Source organism: Haematobia irritans, chromosome 1 (assembly GCF_050003625.1).
Source record: "Haematobia irritans isolate KBUSLIRL chromosome 1, ASM5000362v1, whole genome shotgun sequence".
Lineage (NCBI taxonomy): Eukaryota > Metazoa > Arthropoda > Insecta > Diptera > Muscidae > Haematobia > Haematobia irritans.
The window spans coordinates 71,033,021-71,060,815 of NC_134397.1; the positions used below are offsets into that span (position 1 = coordinate 71,033,021).

The 27,795-nt window shown below is 32.0% G+C and overlaps 3 protein-coding genes across 7 annotated transcripts in view; 2 read left to right on the top strand and 1 right to left on the bottom strand.

Moving 5' to 3' along the window:
• The window catches only part of mrt (martik), a 33,838-nt gene extending 26,527 nt beyond the window's left edge, over nt 1-7,311 (top strand). For all 4 annotated transcript variants that reach the window (XM_075290707.1, XM_075290705.1, XM_075290706.1 and 1 more), the window contains exons 2-3: nt 4,339-5,131; nt 5,189-7,311. In XM_075290707.1, coding sequence (XP_075146822.1) covers nt 4,393-5,131; nt 5,189-6,867 — 2,418 coding nt within the window. In that variant the 5' untranslated portion in view covers nt 4,339-4,392 and the 3' untranslated portion in view covers nt 6,868-7,311. The remainder of the gene's footprint in view (nt 1-4,338; nt 5,132-5,188) is intronic.
• Nucleotides 7,312-12,694: 5,383 nt separating this feature from the next.
• On the bottom strand, nt 12,695-26,320 carry LOC142221138 (cysteine-rich hydrophobic domain-containing protein 2). Of its 2 annotated transcripts, XM_075290710.1 has the most exons (4): nt 26,083-26,320; nt 22,633-23,675; nt 14,020-14,230; nt 12,695-13,948 (listed from the first exon to the last, which is right to left on the bottom strand). In XM_075290710.1, exons 2-4 carry the CDS (start codon nt 22,752-22,754, stop codon nt 13,781-13,783), a joined length of 501 nt encoding a protein of 166 aa, XP_075146825.1. In that variant the 5' UTR covers nt 22,755-23,675; nt 26,083-26,320; the 3' UTR covers nt 12,695-13,780. The 2 variants fall into 2 exon arrangements, with proteins under 2 accessions (XP_075146825.1, XP_075146823.1); XM_075290708.1 differs by lacking the exon at nt 26,083-26,320 and having other exon boundaries at nt 22,633-23,776.
• LOC142221139 (dynein light chain roadblock-type 1-like) lies at nt 18,005-18,469 on the top strand. The gene is made up of 2 exons (XM_075290711.1): nt 18,005-18,067; nt 18,134-18,469. The coding sequence occupies exons 1-2, from the start codon at nt 18,065-18,067 to the stop codon at nt 18,428-18,430; spliced, it is 300 nt and encodes a 99-aa protein (XP_075146826.1). The 5' UTR covers nt 18,005-18,064; the 3' UTR covers nt 18,431-18,469.
• Nucleotides 26,321-27,795: the final 1,475 nt, after the last annotated feature.

The following is a 27,795-nucleotide window of genomic DNA, read 5'->3' on the forward strand; positions in this document are numbered from 1 at the left end:
CCAATTTTCTAGAATTTTCTTCCATTTTTCTAGAATTTTCTTCCATTTTTCTAGAATTTTCTTCCATCATTTTGCTCAAAGCATTGAGCATTGATGTGTAATCCACAACATTCGAAGCCACAGATGGAGTTTCTACAGTGCTTGTATTGACGAGTATTGATTCATCAATGTCTTCCTTATAATCAAACTCATGCGTCGCAATGTCCATATTACGCCGTTCAAACTCTTCCAGTAGACGCTTTTGAAGCTGGGCCTTATTGCCTGTTGTCGGCAGCTCCAGTTTGCTCAATTCCTTTTTTAAGTCTTCCACTCGAAGCTCATTAAACTTCATTGTAGATTTTTTTTTCGTTATCCCACTTCTGACACCAATTGTTACGTTTTTATATTTAGGCGTTTTTAATTACCCGACAATTAAAACACAGTTCTTTTAAATAACGACAATCTACAATTTATTTACTATGACTTCACACTTTACAATTCGTTCACACTGAAGTTATTCGTTTGACGCTTTAATTAAGACTGACTCGTTAGCAGCATGCGAGCGCTTTTATATATGACGGTGTGGCAATACGAGAACATTCTGGTAGCACTACAATATTCTGGCAACGCCAGAACATTCTTAGACAATGCTAGAAGGATCTACGACCATTAAGTCATTCATCTGGTGGCTGCTAAACACATACACACTCACATAGATATACGCTCGCATTACTACAAGAACAAAAACAATGACAATATACAATGAGATGAAATGAGAATGCAAAATAACAAAGCAAAGGGGTTGTTATCAAAGAGAGTGAGAACTTACATGAAAATAAGCAAACAAAAGAACATAAAAGAAATTCAGGAAAGTGCTAGAAAATGAATAGATGATTCCAACAAGTTATAACGAAATTTTATCGTTACAATTTGAAATTTAAATTAATGGAAACTAATTTAAATAAACTTAAATCTATAATTATCAAATTCGTAACAATATGTTTACAAACAGCTGTTAAATCCTCAAATCTACGAAATCTCGTTATTTTGCCAGTCCGAGCACTTGAGATTTGTAAAGAGATTTTGGTTCTAAATAGCGAGATTTCGTGCCTAGTGTGAACGTAGTATTAGAATTTAGATTTTTTGCCAAAAAAGTGGGTCCGCCAGACCATAGTGCGGTGGCCTTACGGTATATACACCGAGAGGATCAAACATGATTCAAAAGCAAAATCAATTTTTGGACGAGGAACGTGTTACATTTTTTTTGGAAAAAAATTGTTTTCTTGAAAATTATGTATCTGACTTCGGCAACCATTTGTTCCAACAAAAATGTTCCATATTAATCGTTAAAAAATAACATTTTGCACTTGAAACATGTTTGTGGTGATAATACTCCTTCTCTGAGTGTAGATTTCTCTATTCGGCGACGGGCAATTATTCACTGTAAATCGCAATTAAGATTATCCGAATGGTTATGAGATTAGTTGTACAACCAATCTTACAATCAAAGTAACATTTCATTCATATCTTCTGAGCAGAGAATGAAGCCGCCGAGTCGCGCCGCCGATTTCAGTCGCCGCCGACGATTTGTGAACAGTCGACGCCGCCGCCGAATATGTCGACTTATCTCGACTCAAATTTAGCCGCCAATTAATCAAAAATATCGATTTAAATCAGAAAAAATTTTGAACCTTCCACCCACAATCAATCAATTTTACGCTGCTATAATAACTTTGCAAAAAAATTTGCTCAGAAAATTTGAATTCAATGTAAATTTGATTGTAAGATTGGTTGTACAACTAATCTCATTACCATTCGAATAACTTCAAATTGATTTTATAATGGATAATTGTCCACCGCCGAATGCACAAATTTATATCGGCTTAGCCGTTAAGCCGCCGCCGCCGAAGGCAACCACCAGTTTTGCCAGTCGAAGCCGCCGCCGAATAGGTCGACTCATGTCGAATCAAAATTAGCCGGCAATTAACCAAATCAGAAAAATTTATTACTAATTTTTGTATTTTTTGTCAAAATGTTAAACTTCCCACCAAAAACCCGTCAGTCTCATGTTGCTATAATAATTTTGCAAAAATGTAGCTCAGAAAATTTGAATGAAATGTAAACATGATTGTAAGATTGGCCTCCAAATGGCCGAAAAATCCATCACACGCTGCTGTATTTTGACTGGCTAAGAGCCGCCTAGAGATTATCGACACTGAACAGTGAACCCACCAGGAAGAAAACTATCGGTTTATTTTAGAAAATTTTGCATATTTTCAGAAAATTTTAACTAAACAGTATTACAAACACTGGCATCACGCTAATATCACAAAAATAAGTTAATATTTTTCGAAAAATCCAAGAAAATTTTGTAGTTTGAAAGAAAAAATTGGAGTTCAAACTTGCAAGAATGTCTTTAGTGACATACGAAGTTCATGATTAACGCATTTCTAGTAAAATGTATAAGTTTAAAGAATTATGAACTATGCTATGAGAAATGCAAATTTTGTAAATCTTTATGCTTAATTTATGTATATTTTTTCCGATTTTTAGTTAATTTAACTAACGTACGCAAAAAATTATTAGAGTAAAGGAAACTTTCTCCAAACATAATAATTCCATGAACTAAAATAAAGTTTAATTGGCCTTAGTGAAATAGAGAGTGTATTGAGTGTATTGTTTAATGCCAACCCACACAGAAAAAATGTTTGTTCCGATTTAATCACTTGATCCAGCTAATTTTTGAATTGAAATTACTTCAATCATAAAAATGGTAACATCACACAATTAATTAGAAATAAAAAAATAAAATATAGAAACTAATTACTTTTCGAATAATTTTTTGTTCCAAATGCGAATTTTTTTTGTTTAATTAAAATGTAAATTTATTTTACATTTTTTCAATGTAATTAATTTAATTTAATTTAATTTATTATTTATATAATAAGTTAACTAAAACCGTAAGATTTAGTTAACTTATTAACAGGTTGGCTGATAAGTCCCCGGTCTAACAAAGAAAAACACATTTTTTTTTGTCAAAATTCGTTTTTATTATTCAACATAGTTCCCTTCAAGAGCGATACAACGATTATAACGACCTTCCAATTTTTTGATACCATTTTGGTAGTACTCCTTCGGTTTTGCCTCAAAATAAGCCTCAGTTTCGGCGAGCACCTCTTCATTGCCGCCAAATTTTTCCCCAGCGAGCATCCTATTGAGGTCTGAGAAAAAGAAAAAGTCGCTGGGGCCAGATCTGGAGAATACGGTGGGTGGGGAAGCAATTCGAAGCCCAATTCATGAATCTTTGCCATCGTTCTCATTGACTTGTGGCACGGTGCGTTGTCTTGGTGGAACAACACTTTTTTCTCTTCAATTGGGGCCGTTTTGCCGCGATTTCGACCTTCAAACGCTCCAATAACGCCATATAATAGTCACTGTTGATGGTTTTTCCCTTCTCAAGATAATCGATAAAAATTATTCCATGCGCATCCCAAAAACAGAGGCCATTACTTTGCCAGCGGACTTTTGAGTCTTTCCACGCTTCGGAGACGGTTCACCGGTCGCTGTCCACTCAGCGGACTGCCGATTGGACTCAGGAGTGTAGTGATGGAGCCATGTTTCATCCTTGGTCACATATCGACGAGTTAACAGCTGCAAACACCGCTCAGAATCATAAACACGTTGTTGTTTTTGGTCAAATGTGAGCTCGCGCGGCACCCATTTTGCACAGAGCTTCCGCATATCCAAATATTGATGAATGATATGACCAACGCGTTCCTTTGATATCTTTAAGGCCTTTGCTATCTCGATCAACTTGATTTTACGGTCATTCAAAATCATTTTGTGGATTTTTTCGGGCGTCCACTGCGTTCACCGTCCTCCGTGCTCATTTCACCACGCTTGAATTTTGCATACCAATCCATTATTGTTGATTTCCCTGGGGCAGAGTCCGGAAACTCATTATCAAGCCATGTTTTTGCTTCCACCGTAGTTTTTCCCCTTCAGAAAACAGTATTTTATCAAAACACGAAATTCATTTTTTTCCATTTTTTTTCACAATAACAAAAGTTGCTTCACAAAAGACGCTCTATCTCACAAACTAATTGACTTACAGACGTAAAATTTTGACACGAATGATTTGAAGGTTGGTACTATATAAAATTAATACTCATTTAATTCTAGCGACGCCATCTATGCGTCAGATCGGGGACCTATCAGCCAACCTGTTAGATAGAATTATGTGTCATATTAGAAAGGATTCGGTTAATTCTTCGGGAGGGCTATTTAAGATTCATTCCTCATGTAGATGACCCAAAATCTAATCTCAATTAAAAAAAAAATGTGTTTTCTATTTTCCAGATCTTATGCAAGAGTTCCGACAAGTGACCGCAAATCATCAATGAAACCCTCACCATGTTATTGCCACAACAACATTCCAATGTCAATCTAATATCGATAATAGAATCTAATAATTCCGGTTTGGAAGTAAAACCAATTTTTAAGAAAATGCCACAACATAATCCCATCAATAAACTGCTGAGTACTGCAGCAACTGGAAATGGTGTTATTGGTGATGTGGATGCCCTACTTACACCAATTGCCAAACAGGATCTTTTAAATCCAAACGGTAGCAACTCGTTCAAGGAGCGAAATGAACGAAATCTTTGGCGCAATGATGAAGTCATGGAAATGCTATTCATCATGCAACAGATCAATGCACTGGACAAACTCAATGATAAAACGGTGAAAAGTGAAAATGTCTTCAAGGATGTTGAAATAATAATGCACAAAAACGGTTTCGTTAAGAAATCACATGTCCAAATATGGACAAAGTGGAAATTTCTGAAAAGTACCTACATGACATCACGACGCAATGGTGTCATACCGCGAATGATACCCCAAGAAATCTATAATATTCTACATCAAATGATTTCCAATTATTATCAAGGATTAAATGAGAGTGGCAATTCCACAACGGGGTCTATGGATGGGGACAGTAGCTCTCATGCTGCTGTAACGGGTAATATGAGTACTAGTGGTAGAGAAGATACAGATAATAATTCCACAGCAGTAGCTAAATTGGAATTAAGTGATAGCAAACTACCACTGGAAGTCCAAATGAGTTTGGTGAAAAATGAACCCAGTGATACAGGTAAGTGGAAATCTTAATTTACGACTCCCTCTAGTTACCTTTGCTCTCTTCTTTTAGGATATGATGCTATAGAGAATAAAGTGGAAGTATCCAACAAACAGATTCCAAATGAAATGCTAGAAAAATCTACGCCCATAAATAAACAAAGTAATGTCCAGGGCAAGCAGCCTAAGAAAACTTTAGAAATACCCTATCGTGGCCGTGGAAGGCCACCCAAGAATCTTTCTATGGTGAGCTCAACTCCAAATGGTCGTCAACCATCACCGGCCACAACTCGTCTGAGTGTACAAATGCCTCCATTACGTGTAGCTCCATTCGCCAGCAAAACAGCTAATACTACAAATGCTTTGGCCGCTAGTAGACCACCACCACCACTTACTATGCCTCCAACATCACGTCCCATAAGGATTGCCAATTTGTCTGCACTAAATGATCCCCTAATGAAGAATTGTGCCGCTGCAAAATTCTCTCAACCGAAACTAATGCCAAAACCCACAGCACCCCCGCAGCAACAACAACAACAACAAGTAAATGTTAATACATCGCACTCTATGCGCTTACCCAAAGATGTACAATCAAATCGGCAATCCTCCACGCCTTCTCCCAGTTATCCGAAACTAAAACAAGTTCCAATGCGTAAGACTCCATACTCATTGCGGCCCGATCGAGTAATACCCGATTTAGATGAGTCTTTCTCACCTCCTAATACTCCCAATAGATATGAAGATGTGCCATCCACTAGTGGCCATATGTTTCTACAAGAGAATGGAAACATTTACCAAAATGGAATTAATCGAAAACGAAGGCTTGATTGGCCACCACCACCACCGAACCAGGGCGTTCCAACGAAATTAAGAAAAATACCAAGCGATTATGTGGGGGACCCTACACCACCGCCAATGGCTACAAAACACACCCACAAATCGGATATTGGTTATGGAAAACTTCTACAAAGTGTCATAGTCGATTTTAGTACCACTCTGCGAAAAGTCCAAACGCAAATGATGAAGGAGTTCTTTAATAAACAACAAGAATTAATGCAACGAGAACATGAATTCCAAATGCAACAGGATCGTTTAATTATGGAGACATTTCAAATTCAGACTTTTGAAATTATGAGATCTGTAAAGGAACTGGTGGAAAACGTGACAGTCCAAAGGAGAGAGGAAGAAAACAAAGAGGCTAATATGGAAGGAACCCCCCAAGGATATCATAAAGACAGAAGAGAATCCCAGGATGGTGAGAATCAACATCAAGATCACAATGACATTGATGGTGGTGATATGGATTATGGAGATGGTGAAGCTGAGGATGAACATAATGATCCAGAATTGGAAAATATTATGTACTCCGAGGAGGGAATGCAACAAGAACATCATGCTGAGCATGAAATTAATGGCCACGATAATGGTGAAACAGAAACAAGAGAAGATCACTCAGAAGAATTGAATCAACATCAAGATCAGGATCGCGAAGCGGAAGATACTCCCCAAACACATGAGCAAGAAAATCTACCACAACAACTACAACTTCATGATGAACAATCCCTATCAGGGGCTTCCGATGATGATGACGATGAAGACGATGATGATGATGATGAAGATGATAGTACTTCTTCCGATTCGTCCAATGACAATGAAGAGGTTGACAATGGCCCTACATTGATGAATGGCAATGACGATCTAAATGCCCTACAAATGCCCCAATTAACTGATGAAGAAGACGATGATGAATAATTTTAGAATTTAATTTAATTTTTTGTTTAACATTCCATCACAATTCTACACTACAGTTCCAAAACAACAACGCACTCTAAACATTCCCACAAACGGAGAACTCAGATAAAAGCTTTAAAAGCCTTTATACGAAGAAAACTCGCTTTAAGGTATAGTCCCGTCTATACCTTTTCAACATAGAAGACTTTATTTTTAAAAATTTATTTATTTGTAAGTCCTTAGTTTCCTTATCTATTTTTATTTTCTATTTATAAAAAAAAAACAAAAACTAACTTATAATCTATATTCATGTATAAGCATTACCATATATGTAGATATAGCAGAGTATAAAGTTTAAATTAACCCTAAAAAGGGACTTTTACAAGTTCCACCACATCAAAAACTAATTATTGTATTATTTCTTTTTAAATCTAAAGAAATTAAATACGGAAAAGACTAAACTTATGATTTGAAGTTTTTATGAAAGTGTTTCATTTGAAAATAGATTTTGTTATATGTCATGGTTAATAATTTAGGGTTCTGGGGCCATATTTGGGACATATCGGAAGATAGGTATGTATAGGAGCTATATCCAAATTTGATCCGATATTTTGTTTATAATGATAATTAAAAGGTAGATTTTTAAAAAATTTTAAAACGTAGCTTTTACTTTTTTATTTTTAACAAATTTTAATTTTATTTTATTTTGAAAAAATTGATTTTTCTAAATTTTGAAAAATTTTAAACAAGTATATACAGCAATAAGTTCGGACGGGCCGAATCTTAAATACCCACCACCATGAACCAAATATTAGGGTTTCCTTTGAAATTTCAGGAGGGCTTGAGGACTTGAGGAAACTTCCCGAAGATAAATTTAAAGATTTCACCTATGAGGACTATATCAGATTCTGGATTTATAAGAACCATTTTTGTTTGAGTTTTAGAGGAATCATTAACATCTCTTGTAAGTGTGCAAGAAAATTATAAAATAACGTCTTGATTTGAAATTTTAAATCTGTAGAAGTAAAATCTGGAAATTTTACATTGAGTTTCAAACAATTTTCATGATCAGTGCGCCTTCTACACCCTCAAGAAGTGAAGTCGGTCTATATGGAGGCATTACCAAATGGACCGATAAAAACATAATCCGATACACGTTTTTGTGAGCCTAAAATACCAGAATATTTACAATTTCAGGCAAATCTGATAAAAACTACGGTTTCTAGAAACCCAAGGAGTTAAATCGGGAGATCGTTCTTATGGGGGCTATACTAAAATATGGACCGATACTCACCGTTTTCGGCACACCTCTTTATGACCCGAAAATACCTCCAGATTTCCAATTTCAGGCAAATAGGATAAAAACTTCGGATTCTAGAAGCCCAAGAAGTAAAATCAGGAAATCGGTCTATATGGGGGCTATACCAAAATATGGACCGATACTCACCATTTTCAGCACACCTCTTTATGGTCCTAATATACCTCTAGATTTCCAATTTCAGACAAATTGGATAAAAACTACGGTTTCTATACGCCCAAGACCCCAAATCGGGAGGTCGTTTTATATGGGGACCATACCAAAACATAGACCGATACTCACAATTTTTGGTACACGTATTTGTGGTCCTACATACCTCTAGATTTCCAATTTCAGGTAAATTGAATAAAAACTGCGGTTTCTATAAGCCCAAGAAGTAAAATCGGGAGATCGGTCTATATGGGGGCTATACCAAAACATGGACCGATACTCACAATTTTTGGCACACGTATTTATGGTCCTACAATACCTCTAGATTTCCAATTTCAGGTAAATTGAATAAAAACTGCGGTTTCTATAAGCCCAAGAAGTAAAATCGGGAGATCGGTCTATATGGGGGCTATACCAAAACATGTACCAATACTCACCATTTTTGGCACACCTCTTTATGGTCATAAAATACCTCTAGATTTCAAATTTCAGGCAAATTGGATAAACAGTACGATTTCTATAAGCCCAAGACCCCAAATCGGGAGGTCGGTTTATATGGGGACTATATCAAAACCTGGACCGATATAGCCCATCTTCGAACTTGACCTGCCTGCAGACAAAAGACGAGTTTGAGCAAAATTTCAGCACGATTGCACGATTATTGAAGACTGTAGCGTGATTACAACAGACAGACAGACGGACATCGTTATATCGTCTTAGAATTTCTCCCTGATCAAGAATATATATACTTTATATAGTCGGAAAACGATATTTCGATGTGTTACAAACGGAATGACAAACATATTATACCCCCGTCACCATTCTATGGTGGTGGGTATAAAAATTGAAGTGACATTTAAAAATAATTCAAATGGGATTCGGTTGTAAATTAGAGGTGTGCGCGTGAGTAATATTTTACTCCCGCTTACGCACGATATTGTTTGGTAAGACTCACGCACACTCAGAAAAGAACATTTTTAATCACGCACACACGCACGAAATGTCGTGATTCACGACAAATACCGTGATTCACGAAAAATATCGTGGCTCACGAAATATGTGACTCACGAATAATTTTATGAATAATTTACCTTAGGGACGTGTTTGAAAACATGAGCATGATTAAAATCGAGAGCGTTATTAAACTCTTAACATCCCAGGTGTCAATAAAATTGTAAATCAATTCATTTTGTAAGCGTTTTATGTCCGTGGGCGGTATTTTTTTTCGTGAGCGTATTTTTCTAAAATTCGTTAGGTTAGGTTAGGTTAGGTGGCAGCCCGATGTATCAGGCTCACTTAGACTATTCAGTCCATTGTGATACCATATTGCTGAACTTCTCACTTATCACTGAGTGCTACCCGATTCCATGTTAAGCTCAATGACAAGGGACCTCCTTTTTATAGCCGAGTCCGAACGGCGTTCCACATTGCAGTGAAACCACTTAGAGAAGCTTTGAAACCCTCAGAAATGTCACCAGCATTACTGAGGAGGGATAATCCACCGCTGAAAAACTTTTTGGTGTTCGGTCGAAGCAGGAATCGAACCCACGACCTTGTGTATGCAAGGCGGACATGATAACCATTGCACAAACGGTGGCTCCCTCTGTGTCTAAAATTCGTTACTCACGCACACTCACGAAAACAATTATTTTCGTGACTCACGCGCGAGTCATATATAATATGTAATTCTAAATATATAATTCTAAACGTAGAATTGTCATTATCGGAACCGATTTCCAAACAAATTGTTTTCTGCGTGTGTGGGTACATACATTATACACATGTATGCTGAGGTTAAAATATGGTGGAAATTCGGCTAAAATGGGGCCTGTAATAAATCGACATTTGAGGTCATAAATTTCAAGTGAATTTGATGGAACATCCCCTCTTAGGATAATCGGTTTATATGGTAAGGTTCAATGCCTCCACAATTTACATTTTAAAATTTTGGTAAAATTTTATTTCTATAGAAAATTTGCCAAAATTTTATTTCGATAGAAAATTTTGCCAAAATTTTATTTCTATAGAAAATTTTGTCAAAATTTTATTTCTAGAGTAAATTTTGTCAAAATTTTATTTCTATACAAAATTTTGTCAAAATTTTTTCTATAGAAAATTTGTCAAAATTTTATTTCTATAGAAAATTATGTCAAAATTTTATTCCCATAGCAAATTTTTTCAAAATTTTATTTCTATAAAAAATTTTGTCAAAATTGTATTTCTATAGAAAATTGTGTCAAAATTGCTTTTCTATAGAAATTTTTGTAAAATTTTATTGCTTCGAAAATTTTGTCAAAATTTTATTTCTATAGAAAATTTTGTCAAAATTTTATTTCTATAGATTTTTTTCAAAATTTTATTGCCATAGAAAATTTTGTCAAAATTGTATTTCTATAGAAAATTTGCCAAAATTGTTTTCTATAGAAAATTTTGTCAAAATTTTAATTCTGTTGGAAATTTGGTTAAAATTTCATTCTTTTGGAAATTTTGTAACAATTTTATTTCTATTGGAAATTTTGTCAATATTTTATTACTGTAAGAGTTTTTCTTACAATTTTTTAGGAAATCTGGTCAAAATTTTATTTCTATAGATAATTTTGTCAAACTTTGATTTCTATAGAAATTCTGTCAAAATTTTATTTCTATAGAATATGTTGTCAAAACGTTATGCTCCGAAAATTTTGTCAAAATTTTATTTCTATAGAAAATTTTGTCAAAATTTTATTTCTAGAGTAAATTTTGTCAAAATTTTATTTCTATACAAAATTTTGTCAAAATTTTTTATATAGAAAATTTGTCAAAATTTTATTTCTATAGAAAATTTTGTCAAAATTTTATTGCCATAGAAAATTTTTTCAAAATTTTATTTCTATAGAAAATTTTGTCAAAATTGTATTTCTACAGAAAATGTTATCAAAATTGTATTTCTATAGAAAATTTTGTCAAACTTTTATTTCTATAGAAAATTTTGTCAAAATTTTATTTCTATAGAAAATTTTGTCAAATTTTTATTGCTCCGAAAATTTAGTCAAAATTTTATTTCTATAGAAAATTATAGAAATTTTATTTCTATAGAAAATGTCAAAATTTTATTTGTATAGGAAATTTTGTCAAAATTTTATTTCTATAGAAAATTTTGTCAAAATTTTATTTCTATTGGAAATTTTGTCAAAATTTTATTTCTATTGGAAATTTTGTCAAAATTTTATTTCTGTAAGAGATTTTCTTAAAATTTTATAGGAAATCTTGTCAAAATTTTATTTCTATAGATAATTTTGTCAAACTTTGATTTCTATAGAAAATTCTGTCAAAATTTTATTTCTATAGAAAATTTTGTTAAAATTTTATTTCTATAGAAAATTTTGTCAAAATTTTATTTTGTTAAAATTTCATTTCTATTGGAAATTGTGTCAAAATTTTATTTCTGTAGAAGATTTTGTTAAAATTTTATAGGAAATTTTGTCAACATTTTATTTCTATAGATAATTTTGTCAAAGTTTATAGGAAATTTTGTCAAAATTTTATTTCTATAGAAAACTTTGTCAAAATTTTATTGCTCCGAAAATTTTGTCAAAATTTTATTTTTATAGAAAACTTTCTAAAAATTTTATTTCAATAGAAATTTTTGACAAAATTTTATTTCTATAGAAAATGTCAAAATTTTATTTCTATAGGAAATTTTGTCAAACTTTTATTTCTATAGAAAATTTTGTCAAAATTTTATTTCTGTAGGAAATTTTGTCAAAATTTTATTTCTATAGACAATTTTGTCAAAATTCTATTTCTATAGAAAATTTTGCCAAAATTTTATATCTGTTGGAAATTTTGGTTTTAAACAGAAAGGCAAACTTGTTATACACCTATGGTATGATGAGTATAAAAATTAGTGCAAATAATTTTTAAACAGGAAAATACTGAAGGAAATCTACGAAAATTAATATAAAACTTAAAGTTTTAAAATGAAAGAAAGGGACCAACTTCGAATTTTGGTTGAACTTTTGAGATGAAAGAAAGCCTAATGACAAGTCGACGTCGACTGGATTTCCTTTAACTTAGGACAAAAGTTTTTTTTGGTATCTTAAGAAGAATTTGCCTTTAAAAATACGAAAAACAATCAATATCCAGGAAATGTATGTATTATCGATTCATAGCAGGTTTATATTATTTGCTAACGTAAAACATATAGAAAATTAAATAAGATATTCATAAAGTTGTTGCATATGTAATGATAAGGTAAATAATAAAAATGAACATCTTAAAAAAAAACAAATCAAATACAAATAATATAAGAATGTATTTGTATATAAGAATGTGGCCAAAAGAATGATATAAACTTGCCCCTCTTATTCCCGAATTTAAATGAAAAAAGAGTTGGCAATATTGTTTTTATTTATAAGTGTTTTTATTTACAGTTCAAAATATTTAGTTTTTAATATTCTGTCATCATTTGGATTTTAATCTATAGAGTATTGTTCATTGTAGGCTAAACTTCATATTGGATATGTGCATGACGCAAGCTTGTATAGACCATTTTTGTTTTTTTTTTTTGTCAGGCCAATTTTGAGATCGAAATATGTTCCACTCATTATTGATCAAGTGGTGATGATGGCTATGTGCCTCACAGATCCAAAAGAAAAGTTTTCAACCAACAACAAAAAAAAAACATATTTATTGAATTACATATTCGATTCGCTTTACAATCTGCTTATTTATGGCTGATATTCTAAGTATGTTCTGTTTCTGTTTTTCTTATTATTTCCTTTGTACTACATTAATTGTAACAATGCAATTTGCAACATAATATTAAACAATTCCAATTGTAATATATACAAAATCAAACTTGAATAGTTTGTGCTAATTAGGTAACCAACACTGTGGATTATATGTTGTGGAAGAGCCTTTGAGTTTGCTTTTTTAATTGTTGTCACTAAACAGCCGTTTCCAAGCAGCTTGATTTTTCTTTTACTAAGCTCATGGAATACCATATTTGCTAGTCGATTTTTGTTTATTATCATTATTGCAATCTTGTAGGGCATTCACAAAAGTTTTTGATATTCATCTTGATAATTTGATGTATCTATTTTAAAATAACGCTTTGTTAAAATATGAACAAAAATTCATTTTCTTTCTCGTGTTTTCATCATCACAATACAATTTCTCACAATCTTATAATACAATCCATACAATATTTCGATTTACAGAATATGAAAAAAAAACAAATATTTCAATGCTTCCTTATTATTTTGTTTCTATAGCTTTCCATTGAAAAGATTCATTTACATAATATGCCAGTGCCAATTACAAAGATATTTGGTGGCCATAGCATTGTTTATATTCTTTTTCTTTTTTTCTTTTTTAATATATATGTACATACAATTTTTATTTCTAAATGTGTATAAAAATAAATTAAACAAAATCTACAATAAAAAATTTAACTCAAACTTACTCAACCGCTTCCGGTCGATTTTAGTCCGGCCGATAAATTGGTGTTTTCGGTATAAATTCAATTGAAATAACATATTCCATCATTGAATTTGAATCACATTGTTGCTTGTGCAATCGCCAATGAAGACCAAGTTTATGATATAAATGACTATTCTCCCATTCAAGTAATTTATCCAATGTTATTTGGGTCTGCAATTTCAAGAAAACAAAACGAGATATTAAAAACTTTTTGACTTAGGCTATTTTATTGTGATCCTTACTCTTTTACTGAGACATATCACCGGCCATAATGAGCAACCCAGTGTACAGCAACAGCAGACACAGCCACAAAATAACCATTTTACATTAACAGGCAAAGTCTTTTTCAAAATGCCATTTATTCGACCGATTGTGGCTTTGAACTCTTCAGGCGCTACTCGTGACACCAGGCCAGAGGGGAATTCAGTATTGAATCGATTACTTAAACCAAATCTGCAAAAAAATAAATAGAACAAATTGTTTTAATAAAATAAACTTGATAAAGTAACATTTTGGTATGCAAAGCCAAAGTTCAGCTGGGCCGAAGCTTATAGTCAAACTTGGATTTGTATTGTAGTACTTGGACATAAAAAAATCGTCTATAACATAATTACAATGGATCTACATTATTTCTCAATAAGTCAAATCGAGAGGTGCGTCCTTTTTGTGGAAATAAAGTATCTCTCTAACAATCGTCCGAAAATTACCCATATCGGTCCATAAGTTCCCATACAGGTTGCTGGCAACATTTTAAAAATGTGCATTCTATACAGACAAATCACTTTTTTCAGAAAAGAAAACGCCATAAGGGGTACTTCAATTTTCTACAGAAATAAAATTTTGACAAAATTTTTCTATAGAAATATAATTTTGACAAAATTTTCTATAGAAATAAAATTTTGACAAAATTTTCTATAGAAATAAAATTTTGACAAAATTTTCTAGAGAAATAAAATTTTCTATAGAAATAAAATTTTTACAAAATTTTCTATAGAAATAAAATTTTGACAAAATTTTCTATAGAAATAAAATTTTGACAAAATTTTCTATAGAAATAAAATTTTGACAAAATTTTCTATAGAAATAAAATTTTGACAAAATTTTCTATAGAAATAAAATTTTGAGAAAATTTTCTATAGAAATAAAATTTTGACAAAATTTTCTACAGAAATAAAATTTTGACAAAATTTTCTATAGAAATAAAATTTTGACAAAATTTCCTATAGAAATAAAATTTTGACAAAATTTTCTATAGAAATAAAATTTTGACAAAATTTCCTCTAGAAATAAAATTTTGACAAAATTTTCTATAGAAATAAAATTTTGACAAAATTTCCTCCAGAAATAAAATTTTGACAAAAGTTTCTATAGAAATAAAATTTTGACAAAATTTTCTATAGAAATAACATTTTGACAAAACTTTCTATAGAAATAAAATTTTGACAAAATTTCCTCTAGAAATAAAATTTTGACAAAATTTCCTCTCGAAATAAAATTCTATTGTTCTACAGAAATAAAATTTTGACAAAATATTCTATAGAAATAAAATTTTGACAAAATTTTCGATAGAAATAAAATTTTGACAAAATTTTCTATAAAAATAAAATTTTGACAAAATTTTCTATAGAATTAAAATTTTGACAAAAGTTTCTATAGAAATAAAATTTTGACAAAAGTTTCTATCGAAATAAAATTTTGACAAAAGTTTCTATAGAAATAAAATTTTGACAAAAGTTTCTACAGAAATAAAAATTTGACAAAATTTTCTATAGAAATAAAATTTTGACAAAATTTTCTATAGAAATAAAATTTTGACAAAATTTCCTCTAGAAATAAAATTTTGACAAAATTTTCTATAGAAATAAAATTTTGACAAAATTTCCTCCAGAAATAAAATTTTGACAAAAGTTTCGATAGAAATAAAATTTTGACAAAATTTTCTATAGAAATAACATTTTGACAAAACTTTCTATAGAAATAAAATTTTGATAAAATTTTGACAAAACTTTCTATAGAAATAAAATTTTGACAAAATTTCCTCTAGAAATAAAATTTTGACAAAATTTCCTCTAGAAATAAAATTTTGACAAAATTACCTCTAGAAATAAAATTTTGACAAAATGTTCTACAGAAATAAAATTTTGACAAAATATTCTATAGAAATAAAATTTTGAAAAAATTTTCTATAGAATTAAAATTTTGACAAAAGTTTCTATAGAAATAAAATTTTGACAAAAGTTTCTATAGAAATAAAATTTTTACAAAATTTTCTATAGAAATAAAATTTTGACAAAAGTTTCTACAGAAATAAAAATTTGACAAAATTTTCTATAGAAATAAAATTTTGATAAAATTTTCTATAGAAATAAAATTTTTACAAAATTTTCTATAGAAATAAAATTTTGACAAAATTTCCTCTAGAAATAAAATTTTGACAAAAGTTTCTATAGAAATAAAATTTTGACAAAATTTTCTATAGAAAAAATTTTGACAAAACTTTCTATAGAAATAAAATTTTGACAAAATTTCCTCTAGAAATAATAACATTTTGACAAAACTTTCTATAGAAATAAAATTTTGATAAAATTTTGACAAAACTTTCTATAGAAATAAAATTTTGACAAAATTTCCTCTAGAAATAAAATTTTGACAAAATTTCCTCTAGAAATAAAATTTTGACAAAATTTCCTCTAGAAATAAAATTTTGACAAAATGTTCTACAGAAATAAAATTTTGACAAAATTTTCTATAGAAATAAAATTTTGACAAAATTTTTTGACAAAAGTTTCTATAGAAATAAAATTTTGACAAAATTTTCTATAGAAATAAAATTTTGACGAAGATTTCTATAGAAATAAAATTTTGACAAAATTTTCGATAGAAATAAAATTTTGACAAACTTTCTATAGAAATAAATCTTTGACAACATTTTATAGAAATAAAATTTTGATAAAATTTAGATAACATTTTCAGTAGACATAAAATTTTGACTTCAAGTGCTGAAATAAACTTCTAAAATAAAATAAAAAGAAAAAAAAATATTTTTTCCATATTAACCACAAAAATTTGATCAAATTCTTAAATAAGATTTTTTTAAATTTGGTAGATGTTTGTTGAAATTTTCTTCAAATTTTGGTAGATTATTTTTGGCACGAGTAGCAACCGTGTTCCCATATAAAATAATCCCCAGATTTTGCTTGCGGAGCCCCTTGGAAGAAAAAATTTCATCCGAAGTGGTTGAAAGTTAGTAGGTGGTGTTAGTCTATGGCATATAATAACAACGCAATAGATAGTTAACATCGGTTCTTAAATATATATACCCCCCCATATAAACCGATTCCCACATTTTGGTTGAATGGGCAAAATTAATTCAATGTGGTTGAAATTTCGTAAGCGGTATTAGTCTATGCCCTCTAACTAGAGGTGTGCGCGTGACACGAAATTCTCGTGGCACGCGTGATTCACGTGAGTAGTGAACAACATCCATAGCAACTCTCGTGAATGTGCGTGAATGGGACTAAAATAAATATGTCGTGCGTGAGTAATAAAATCGGTTCGTGAATGTGCGTGAATAAAATTTCTGCTAAATCACGCCCACGGAAAAAAAATTAAGATTTATTTCATAATCGTATGTTAACTGAAATTAATTTAGCTCTCGAACTATATTCTATTTTTGAATTTTGTTACCTTTGCTGATTGCCGTTTGGAAAATGTCGTGAGTCTCGTAAATTTGTAGTGAAACACGTGAATTGTCGTGAATCCTGCGTGATCGTGAGTCGTTAAAAGTAGTTCGTGCGTGAACGTGCGTGAGTACTGGTTTTCATGTCGTGAATGGGATTGGCTACCACACGTATCGTGCGTGAGCGTGCGTGAATAAACATTTTGCTTCATGAATGTGCGTGAGTGTGAGTTAAATTACAGTCACGCGCATACCACTACCTCTAACAACCATGCAAGAATTAGTCCATATCGGTCCATAATTATATGTAGCTCCCATATAAACCGAAACCCTTTAAACTGCATGACGTTTAAATGGGCAATCGTTTCGTAATAGCACATTCCAAATAAAACAGATGAATGCTGTGATTATAGAATAATTTCGTCTTTGACTAAAATGGGCCGGCTTTATTCTCATATCGCCATATAGGTTGTAAAAGCATATTTAAATCGTTTTTTAACGACCCCTCTAGTTTGTATTTTGTGAAATAAAATCATACCATCTTTTTAGAAATTAAAGTCATTTTTAAAATATTTTTAAACTCAAATAAAATCATATTTTTGTATATAATGGTAAGTTTAATAAAAAAAATATATGTATGTATACCGAAATTTCTAACATGTATCAATCGTTGTTAGCCTTTCCTAGATGAAATTATACAACGAAACACGGAAAATACTCAACGTATTGTAAGAAATGTCCAAGGATATGTGGTATCGAATAATTTAAATGGTACTATTGGCATATCATCTTATGATAACACAATATCCATGAGCATAATTAAACTGGTATGCAGAAATTTGGTAGGTCTTGCTCGTAGTGCTGTAAGAGATCTGGACTGTTCCAATGATTTAAAATTTCTAAGAATCGTCACTAGAAAGTGTGAATATTTAGTAGCTCCTGAAGATGAATTCACTATTGTTGTGGTGCAATGAACTTCTAAAAGAGAAATAAATTTGTTTATGCCAATTGGAGATGCTTATTTGTATCTAAATTGCTAAAAAATAGGATGGATTTTATTTTAAATTTGAAAGTGATTAAAATGTCTCATTCTTCGATATGACGAACAAAAATTGTCTATGATATGTTTGAGTTCTTCGAATCTTTTGATAATTGTCTCCAAAGGTAACGCACCTTTCAAACATCCCTAAAAGGAGTTCCACTATTTGGTATTTGTCCTTACATTTTAACACAAGAAAATTGTCATAGCAAATTTAGGCGGCCGTGGGTGTCCATAGAGGGCGGATATGGAATCGTGTATATATAAATTTATGGGCTCCAATAAGTAGAGGATACAAAAAATATGAGTTAATACAAGCCATGGTCAAGATATTTTTTTAAAGGTCTAAAAGAACATAAGTTTCCATCTTCTAGATGCTCAAAAATTAATTTAAAGGCTTTGTCCATATATAAGCAAATAACAAGTATATACAGCAGTAAGTTCGGCCGGGCCGAATCTTAAATACCCACCACCATGAACCAAATATTAGGCCTTCCTTTGAAATTTCAGGAGGGCTTGAGGACTTGAGGACACTTCCCGAAGATAAATTTAAAGATTTCACCTATGAGGACTATATCAGATTCTGGATTTATGAGAACCATTTTTGTTTGTGTTTTAGAGGAATCATTAACATCTCTTGTAAGTGTGGAAGAAAATCATAAAATAACGTCTTCATTTGAAATCTTAAATCTGTAGATTTTCACCCGAGAAGTAAAATCTGGAAATTTTACATTCAGTTTCAAGCGATTTTCATGATCTGTGCGCCTTTTATACCCTCAAGAAATGAAATCGGTCTATATGGAGGCATTACCAAATGGACCGATAAAAATTTAATCCTATACACGTTTTTGTGAGCCTAAAATACCAGAATATTTACAAATTCAGGCAAATCGGATAAAAACTACGGTTTCTAGAAACCCAAGGAGTTAAATCGGGAGATTGTTTTTAAGGGGGGCCATACTAAAATATGGACCGATACTCACCGTTTTCGGCATACCTCTTTATGGCCCGAAAATACCTCTAGATTTCCAATTTCAGGCAAATTGTCCTAAAATACCTATAAATATATTTATGTATATAAACTACGGATTCTATAAACCCAAGATGTAAAATCGGGAGATCGGTCTATATGGGGGCTATACCAAAACATGGAACGATACGGACCATTTTCGGCAAACCTTTTGATGGTCCTCAAGTACTTCTCGATTTCCAATTTCAGGTAAATTGGATAAAAACTGCGGTTTCTATAAGCCCAAGAAGTAAAATCGGGAGATCGGTCTATATGGGGGCTATACCTAAATATGGACCGATACTCACAATTTTTGGCACACGTATTTGTGGTCCTACAATACCTTTAGATTTCCAATTTCAGGTAAATTGAATAAAAACTGCGGTTTCTATAAGCCCAAGAAGTAAAATCGGTCTATATGGGGGCTATACCAAAACATGGACCGATACTCTCCATTTTCGGCACACCTCTTTATGGTCATAAAATACCTCTAGATTTCAAATTTCAGGCAAATTGGATAAAAACTACGATTTCTATAAGCCCAAGACCCCAAATCGGGAGGTCGGTTTATATGGGGACTATATCAAAACCTGGACCGATATATCCCATCGTCGAACTTGACCTGCAGAAGACGAGTTTGTGCAAAATTTCAGCATGATTGCTTCATTATTGAAGACTGTAGCGTGATTACAACAGACAGACAGACAGACGGACATCGTTATATCGTCTTAGAATTTCTCCCTGATCAAGAATATATATACTTTATATAGTCGGAAATCGATATTTCGATGTGTTACAAACGGAATGACGAACTTATTATACCCCCGTCACCATTCTATGGTGGTGGGTATAAAAATAGAAATGGAAGCAATTTGCGTAATTATAAGAGAAAAACAGGACAGCCTTGAATATGAACCATTTTTAGTACATAGATTTGCGTTTCGAGTACATTGAGTACCGGGTTATTTTTTTTTTTTAACAAATCCGCATGTTGGTCCATCCAAAAAGTAATTACGGTAACTACATCATACAATCGATCGATATAAACCATATTTTAGTCAAATGGGATACGATTTGCATCATACGGGTTCTCAAGAAATAAATTTGGACATCCTTATGACAGTCAGTTGACATACACCAAATATTGGATTTAAATTAAAATTTTTAAGCAAGCTAAAAATAGCAAATTCTAGAAATTTAAGAAGAAACATCAATGTATGAATGAACCATATAAACCATAAATCCACCAATGAATTATATAAACCACATTCATCATTTATTGTGCGTAAAATCACCGAGATTCTAAAATCCATACAAAATTTATCAAAAACAAGAATATACGAACTTAAGTCCGGCCAGACCGGAACTTAAATGCCCACCACCATTAATCAAAGAATAAACTTTCCTTTAAAAGTCTTCGTCACAGCGGGTTACATGACATAGAATTTCGGATGAGTTTGATGACAGATACTCTCCCAAGCAGATAGGTTCAACTAGTAGACATCCCGAAGTTAAATAAAAAATTTCTATGTACATATGAATTCTATATCAGATTTGGGATTTATAAGAACCATTTTTGTTTGAATTTTATGAAAAATCTTAAACTTCTCGCAAAGCGCGAAAAGTCTGATAAAAATTGCTTTCGAAGTCAAATCGAGAGGTTGGTGTATATGGGGGCTGTACCAAAACATGGACCGATAAAAATTTATTATTTGTGGTCCCATAATACCTCTAGATTTTCAATTTCAAGCAAATCGGATAAAAATTGCGATTTTTCAAATCGGAAGATCCGTTTATATGGGGGCTCTACCAAAACATGGACCGATACACACAATATTTGGCACACCTAGTATTTGTGAACCTATAGTGCTCCAATATTTTAAATTTCACGCAAATCGGATAAAAATTGCGGTGTCTAGAAGCCCAAGAAGTCAAATCGGGAGATCGGTCTATATGGAGGCTATACCAAAACATGGGTCGATTCACGCCGTGTTCGGTACACATATTTAGGGACCTAAAATATATCGACTTTTTAATTTCATGCAAATCGTATAAAAATTGCGGCGTCTATCTGCATAAGAACCCGAATCGGGAGGTAGATTTATATAAGGTCTATATCAAAATCTGGACCGATATTTAAACTTGACCTGCTTGCAGACAAACTTGACCTGCTTTCAGACAAAAGATGAGTTTGTGTAAAATTTTAGCATGACAGGTTCATTATTGGGGGATGCAGCGTATTTACAACATATAGACAAACGGACATCGTTACATCGTCTTAGAATTTCTTCCTGATCAAGAATACATATACTGTGTATAATCGGAAATCGATGCTTCGATGTGTTACAATTGGAATTACAAACTTATTATACCCCCATCACCGTCTTATAGTGGTGAGTATAAAAATGCAAGCATTAGAAGAACAAGAAATACTTAGAAAATCGATCCAAAAATATAAACAAAAAATGCGACTACTAGGTTAGGTTAAAGTGGCAGCCCGATTAAGCTTCAGGCTCACTTAGACTATTCAGTCCATTAACTAAAAGTACCTATTACATATGGGCACTTCTAGTTTTAACCGCTGAGCCTTCTCGATTATTTTCTTCTGTTGAACCAACCAGATTGTTCCAGAAACATTAGCAGACTGATTAAGTTACAAGAAATAATAATAATAGAAAATCCATTCATATCAAAACATGGTCAAATAAGCGCCACATACCAAAAAGCTAAGAGATCGGTTTTAAAGGGGATATATCAAAATATGAGCCGATAGTGTCCACTTTGACCTGCATGCTGACAAAAAAAATTAATCCATACCAGTTAACAGACTGCAGAGCAAAATACTATATCATCTTACAATTTTATGCTAATCTAAAAAATATATTCTTTTATTCCGGAATCGATTTAACGATGTGTTTATAACACATAGGAATATCAAACTCAATGTACCCCCCTCCTATAGGTCAACTTCCTGTATAATCAAGACGTCATTCGATACTTTCGTTAACAGATTTCAGCATAACATATATAACAAAACGTATATATCTTTCTTATGGGAATTCAAGTCACATCTAAATTTAAATTAAATGACAAATTTAGTCCATTTGTTAGATTATTGAGATACTTACACTGTCATATTACCCGCGCCTCGTATAATAATAGGTTCTTGAACTGGTGCCACTGTTTGATCTTCATAATTCTCCTCCAATTGATCCTCCTCATAGATTGCATCAAAATCAGCCATCGACATTGATGATTTTGCAAAATATTCCACAAATACTAACTAATTATGGTGGTGGTGCTATGATGATGGGGTGACGAAGGTTCCAACGACGTCGATTATAGTAGTACGTCAGATGTCAACTAAAGGAAATAGTGCGATAACTACAACAATAATGTTGTAAGTGAAGGACGTTTTGTTATAGCACTGGATATATTTGAACCTCTCGTTATTCTCAATGTGGATATTGTGTGAACAGCAAAAACAAACAAAAAAGAAAATATGCCCCAAAAACAAAACGGATATTACAGCAGCAAATGTTTACACACAAACATACCACCAACACAACAATGCCTGTAGCAGTTGATATAGAACATTTGCACCCCGATCAGCAAAATTATTTGAAGTGGTTAAAGACAATTGTAAATTTAAATACTGGTGGCTGCGTAACCAGAGCAAGATTGGGCAAGGGAAGATACTAAGAGGTGTTGGTTTCAATTACACAATGACGTCGTTACTTTTCAATATTTTAAGGCAACTTGATTATGCAGCACTTTTCCATACGAAGAAACTGCATTATTTTTGTGGTTTATTTATTGTTGTTGTAGTAGTAGTTGTTGTTGTTACAAAACTTAATAAAAATGGTTGTGGATAACAATATTACGACGAAGACGACAACATCGACATCGATGAAACGGCCACAATTACACAAACACGAACAAATCACATACGTGCTGCACAAATGAACAATTTCTTTATTTAGAAAATATGAACGAGGTCGATTTGTGTTGTTTTTGCTTTTTGTCGTCGTTTGCGGTCTGCCTGTATGGCTGGTGATCCCAAATGGTGTAAGTGGTGATTCCAATTTTTCGTAATCGAACTTATCTTGGCTCTTACTGGCCAATTTAATGTCTTTTTATCAGTTTTTCACCTACTATTAACTATCACAATCTTAAGGAAAATGGATTCAACATCTTATTTATTTGATTTCAGCACATAATTTGTTTATTGTTTATATTTTTTATGAGTTTTAAGTCTGTAAAGATAAATTGCTTGGGACGACAATTGCAGAAAACAGAGCCCAAATAGAAGAAATTTGTCGGCGTCAGTTCATATATTTTTCAATTATACTTCGCAAACACATCGAATGCGTCAACGAAACTTACGCCATTCATGTTATAATTTTATTCGTCCATTAATGTCGTTATCCAAATTTTCAATATAAATTCCTAATATTTGCCTGTCAATAATTATATTCGATTTTAGGGTTAAATACACTGTACATTGCCCTTCGGAAAGGAATATTTTGTACAAATAAAATTATAGTCGGAATGGCTACATAGATGGTAGAGTTTACATTAAAAAATAGGAATAACATTTGTATATAGGTATTACTCCTTCGCATATAAAAGTATGCCTCACCTAAAGACTACATAGAACCAAACCGATATCCCTGTTAGCATTCAAAGTTCCAGTTCATCCTCATCGCTACCACAGACTCGTAAGTGACACTACAACAATCGCCAACTGTGATAGGGAAAACGTATCAATAATTACAAAATATTATCTTATAAATAAATATTTTATTTATAAGAATTTATAATTGTTTTATCAAATTAATAACATAATAAACAATCGTGTTTTACTTGACCACAATGATTCTTTTACAACTATCTCAAAATGCACTTTTTCTGATAGTTTGAAGGGGTTCTTATTGGCGTCGTTTCTATCTAAAAAAGGCACCTAATAATTGCACTCATGCTATATTTTTTGTAGTAACTTGGCGTGGTACAACTTCTTAATAGTGACGGCACTTTTGCGAGGGGTTTTGTATATCGTATACGACAGTTTTCGACGTGGTGGGGATTCTCAGAATTGCCGCCAAATTCAAAAAATGTTGACAGGGTACGTACTTCTCGAAAATTGTAGTAATTTATCTCGAACAAAACATTTCAAAATGCATTCAATCACGAAGTTTATTATTTATTTTTATCCCCGAAATACAACGGCCCATAATCGAAATTACTTCAGCAGATACAATTTAAAAATGCTTCGAATTTATGTTTGGGATTACTTTTGATTGATAGAGTTAATTAAATCAATAAAGTACCTTATTGAAAAACATTGTTGATTCTTGTGTTTTGATGTTAAAATTGGTTTTTACGTCTTGCCTGTTTTTGCCCTCGGTATACATTTTTAGTATGCTTTAAAGATTTTTTAATGACCAGAGTTTAAAATGTAGTAAATTAGGGCACGATAATGCGCTTTACAGACTATCAGTTATTACGGACGACAGTGATCGCGTCGAACATATCCCATATATTGTGCACATTATAAGTTAAGTCCGAAGGCATAATCGAAACTGCTGCATGTTTATGGGATCGATAACACATTTACCGATTATTTAGTCAACGCCGACAAGTCGTATCGATCCGACACACTATAAGATTATTTACAAACACCGACATTCCGTCCGGAATAACTGATAATCTGTAAAGCGCATAAATCACATTTACCGGACAGTCAATCATTGTCATTAACTTGCGTGTCACTTTACCAAGAAATAACGTATCATGTGAATAGGGCCGGCATTTTGCAACTTATTAAATAATGTTTCAAGTGTACCTTTACTTATATTTGATAATTTTAATATTAGAATTGGTCATTTGGGCTATTTTATAACAATTATTCGGAAGTCGGAAGAATGGCAAATAATTACAACAAATGAATACAATTATTAACACGGCCTATTTTTATTTATTTCCCAAGAATAAAGTTTAGAAATCCAATTCAATAGCGCCAATACTTTTTAATCAACCCCATCCTTGTTTTCGTAACAGTGGCGATCCTATGATGGTCGTCTGGACTCACTCAAATTATAATACTAATATCCATAAATTATAATATTATTATTTTGCCATAAATGGTTCTACTATTCTCATATCAAAGCCCAAAAACAAACATATGCATAAACGGTCCATAAAATAAATTAAAAATAGTCATTATCTTACAACGGCGTTTTAAGAGCGGAATCACCCGCGTTAAAAATAAGCGAAGGGCTCTGTTGAAACAGCTGTTAAGTTGATTTCCCGGAGAGCATAGATAAACGTTGTTATGAATGAGTACTGTGTTCTACGTTTCGCTCACCATAGATAAGAAAACATATGTGTTTATTATATACTGCACTCACTAAATATGTTTATGTATTGGTATGTTGAGATTGTGTTTATTGTGACGAAATATTACATGAATTGCACCAACTTTTTAAGATACGGTTTTCATTATTACAATATTTAAATTCAAGGCATTGTATTTAACACTGTTTTATGAAATTCATGTTGTACTATTTATCCTATACCTAAAATTTGGTCTATGGAGTATTGCAAACACTGAATGTTTTAATTACACAATTGGAAGCAAACCAGGATTTGCCTTTAAAAACTACGGCGTTGTGTAGGACGAATTAAATTTAAATGGTATTTCAATCGTCACTTTTAAAATGTTGGCTTTCAAAGTATTTTTGATCCAAACATTTACGTAAAATATCTATTCCGAATAGCCATTAAATGCTCGAATGCACAAGTCAAATGCAACTACATTTTAAATGATTAAATAAATGAACCTACAACATAGGGAACAGAGTTGCCAAAGCCATTTTTTTCTGTCATGTATGTCACAAATGGACCGTAATCGAGGGTAAATCCACAAAATCACTTTGGAGACTATTTAAATAAAAGAAATTAATTTAACAATTAAAATACATAGAAATTGCCATTAGAAATTTTGGTTTTTAATAATTAATGCAGGCCCCAAAAGTAATTAGTACAAGGTAGAAGAAGAAATCCGATTTCAGTTTTTCCATTTCAAGGCCGGTTTGCTCCGCTTGCAGATATTTTCCTTTCCATACGATGTGCATTGCTATTTATATATCGAAATTTTCGTTTAGTATGCATCTCTATGAAATTTTTGCCCATAAAAGTGTTGTTAAAGCATATATTGGAGACATGTTGATAACTCAGTGCAACAACCATTTTATTGTGCTTTTTAGTTTTTATAATTTATAAGCAAAATCGTAAGAGGTCTGTAAAATATATATTTTTTGAGGAATATTTGGAACAAATATTAAAAATTTTTAATACATAGCGATCAGCTGGTTCGCAATTTGTGTACATTATGTTTCTCGGTTGAAATCGGCTTTACGACTTTTTTAATATTTTGAAAAGGTCACCTTTTCAAGTTCTTTTTGTTGTCGATTTTCGCTCGACTTTTAATATTACAAAAATTTGATTTCCACTTTCGACTGAAGAGGTATTTTAAACGAACAAGGTTTATATTGGTATAGCCCCGATGGAGATCGGTCTCCAGATTTTACTTCTTGAGAAAATAAATAGAATCTGGAATTTTCATCCGATTTGCTGTAGTGTTGCTTTGCATCCATAATTTAATTTGTTAAGCGTGGTCATATCGGTTCATATTCGGATATATGTATCATATAGGTCAATCCGGCCAATCTGACTTCTGGCGTATATTCAAGTATAGTAGTTAAAATGGATAAAATTGACCAAATTTATGAAAATGGGCCAAAATGTACTAAGTTCCATTTGGTCCGACTATCTGACCAAATTTAAAAATCTTTTGGACCAATTTTGGTTCGTTCGGACCAAAATGGCAATAAAATTGACCAAATTTATGAAAATGGACCAAAATGTTCTAAGTTCATTTGGTCCGACTATCTGACCAAATTTAAAAATCTTTTGGATCAAGTTTGGTCCGTTCGGACCAAAATGGCAACGCTGCTGGAACACATGCACAAACCAGTGTTGCCAGGTTGGGGGTTTTCCCCCAAATTTAGGGGGTTTTTACACGTTTAGGGGGATTTTTAGGGGTAACATTTATTTGGGGGGATTTTTGGGGGTAAAAAAAAATATCCTAGATCTTATAAAGTGGAGCTATTCTCAATAAAATTTGGAACAATTCTGGCATGAATTTTGAGAAAAAAATAAGGGAAGTCAACCCATATTTCTAAATACAAGGAAGTATGCAATGACATTCTTGTTTAAACGCACTGTTG

Coding starts and splice junctions, on each gene's coding strand:
- LOC142221138 (XM_075290710.1), bottom strand. CDS start 22,754: ATGTCGATGGCTGATTTTGATGCAATCTATGAGGAGGATCAATTGGAG. Junction 14,231..22,632: donor GGCGCGGGTAATATGACAGT/GTAAGTATCTCA, acceptor ATTTTTTTGCAG/ATTTGGTTTAAGTAATCGAT. Junction 13,949..14,019: donor TGATATGTCTCAGTAAAAGA/GTAAGGATCACA, acceptor TTGAAATTGCAG/ACCCAAATAACATTGGATAA.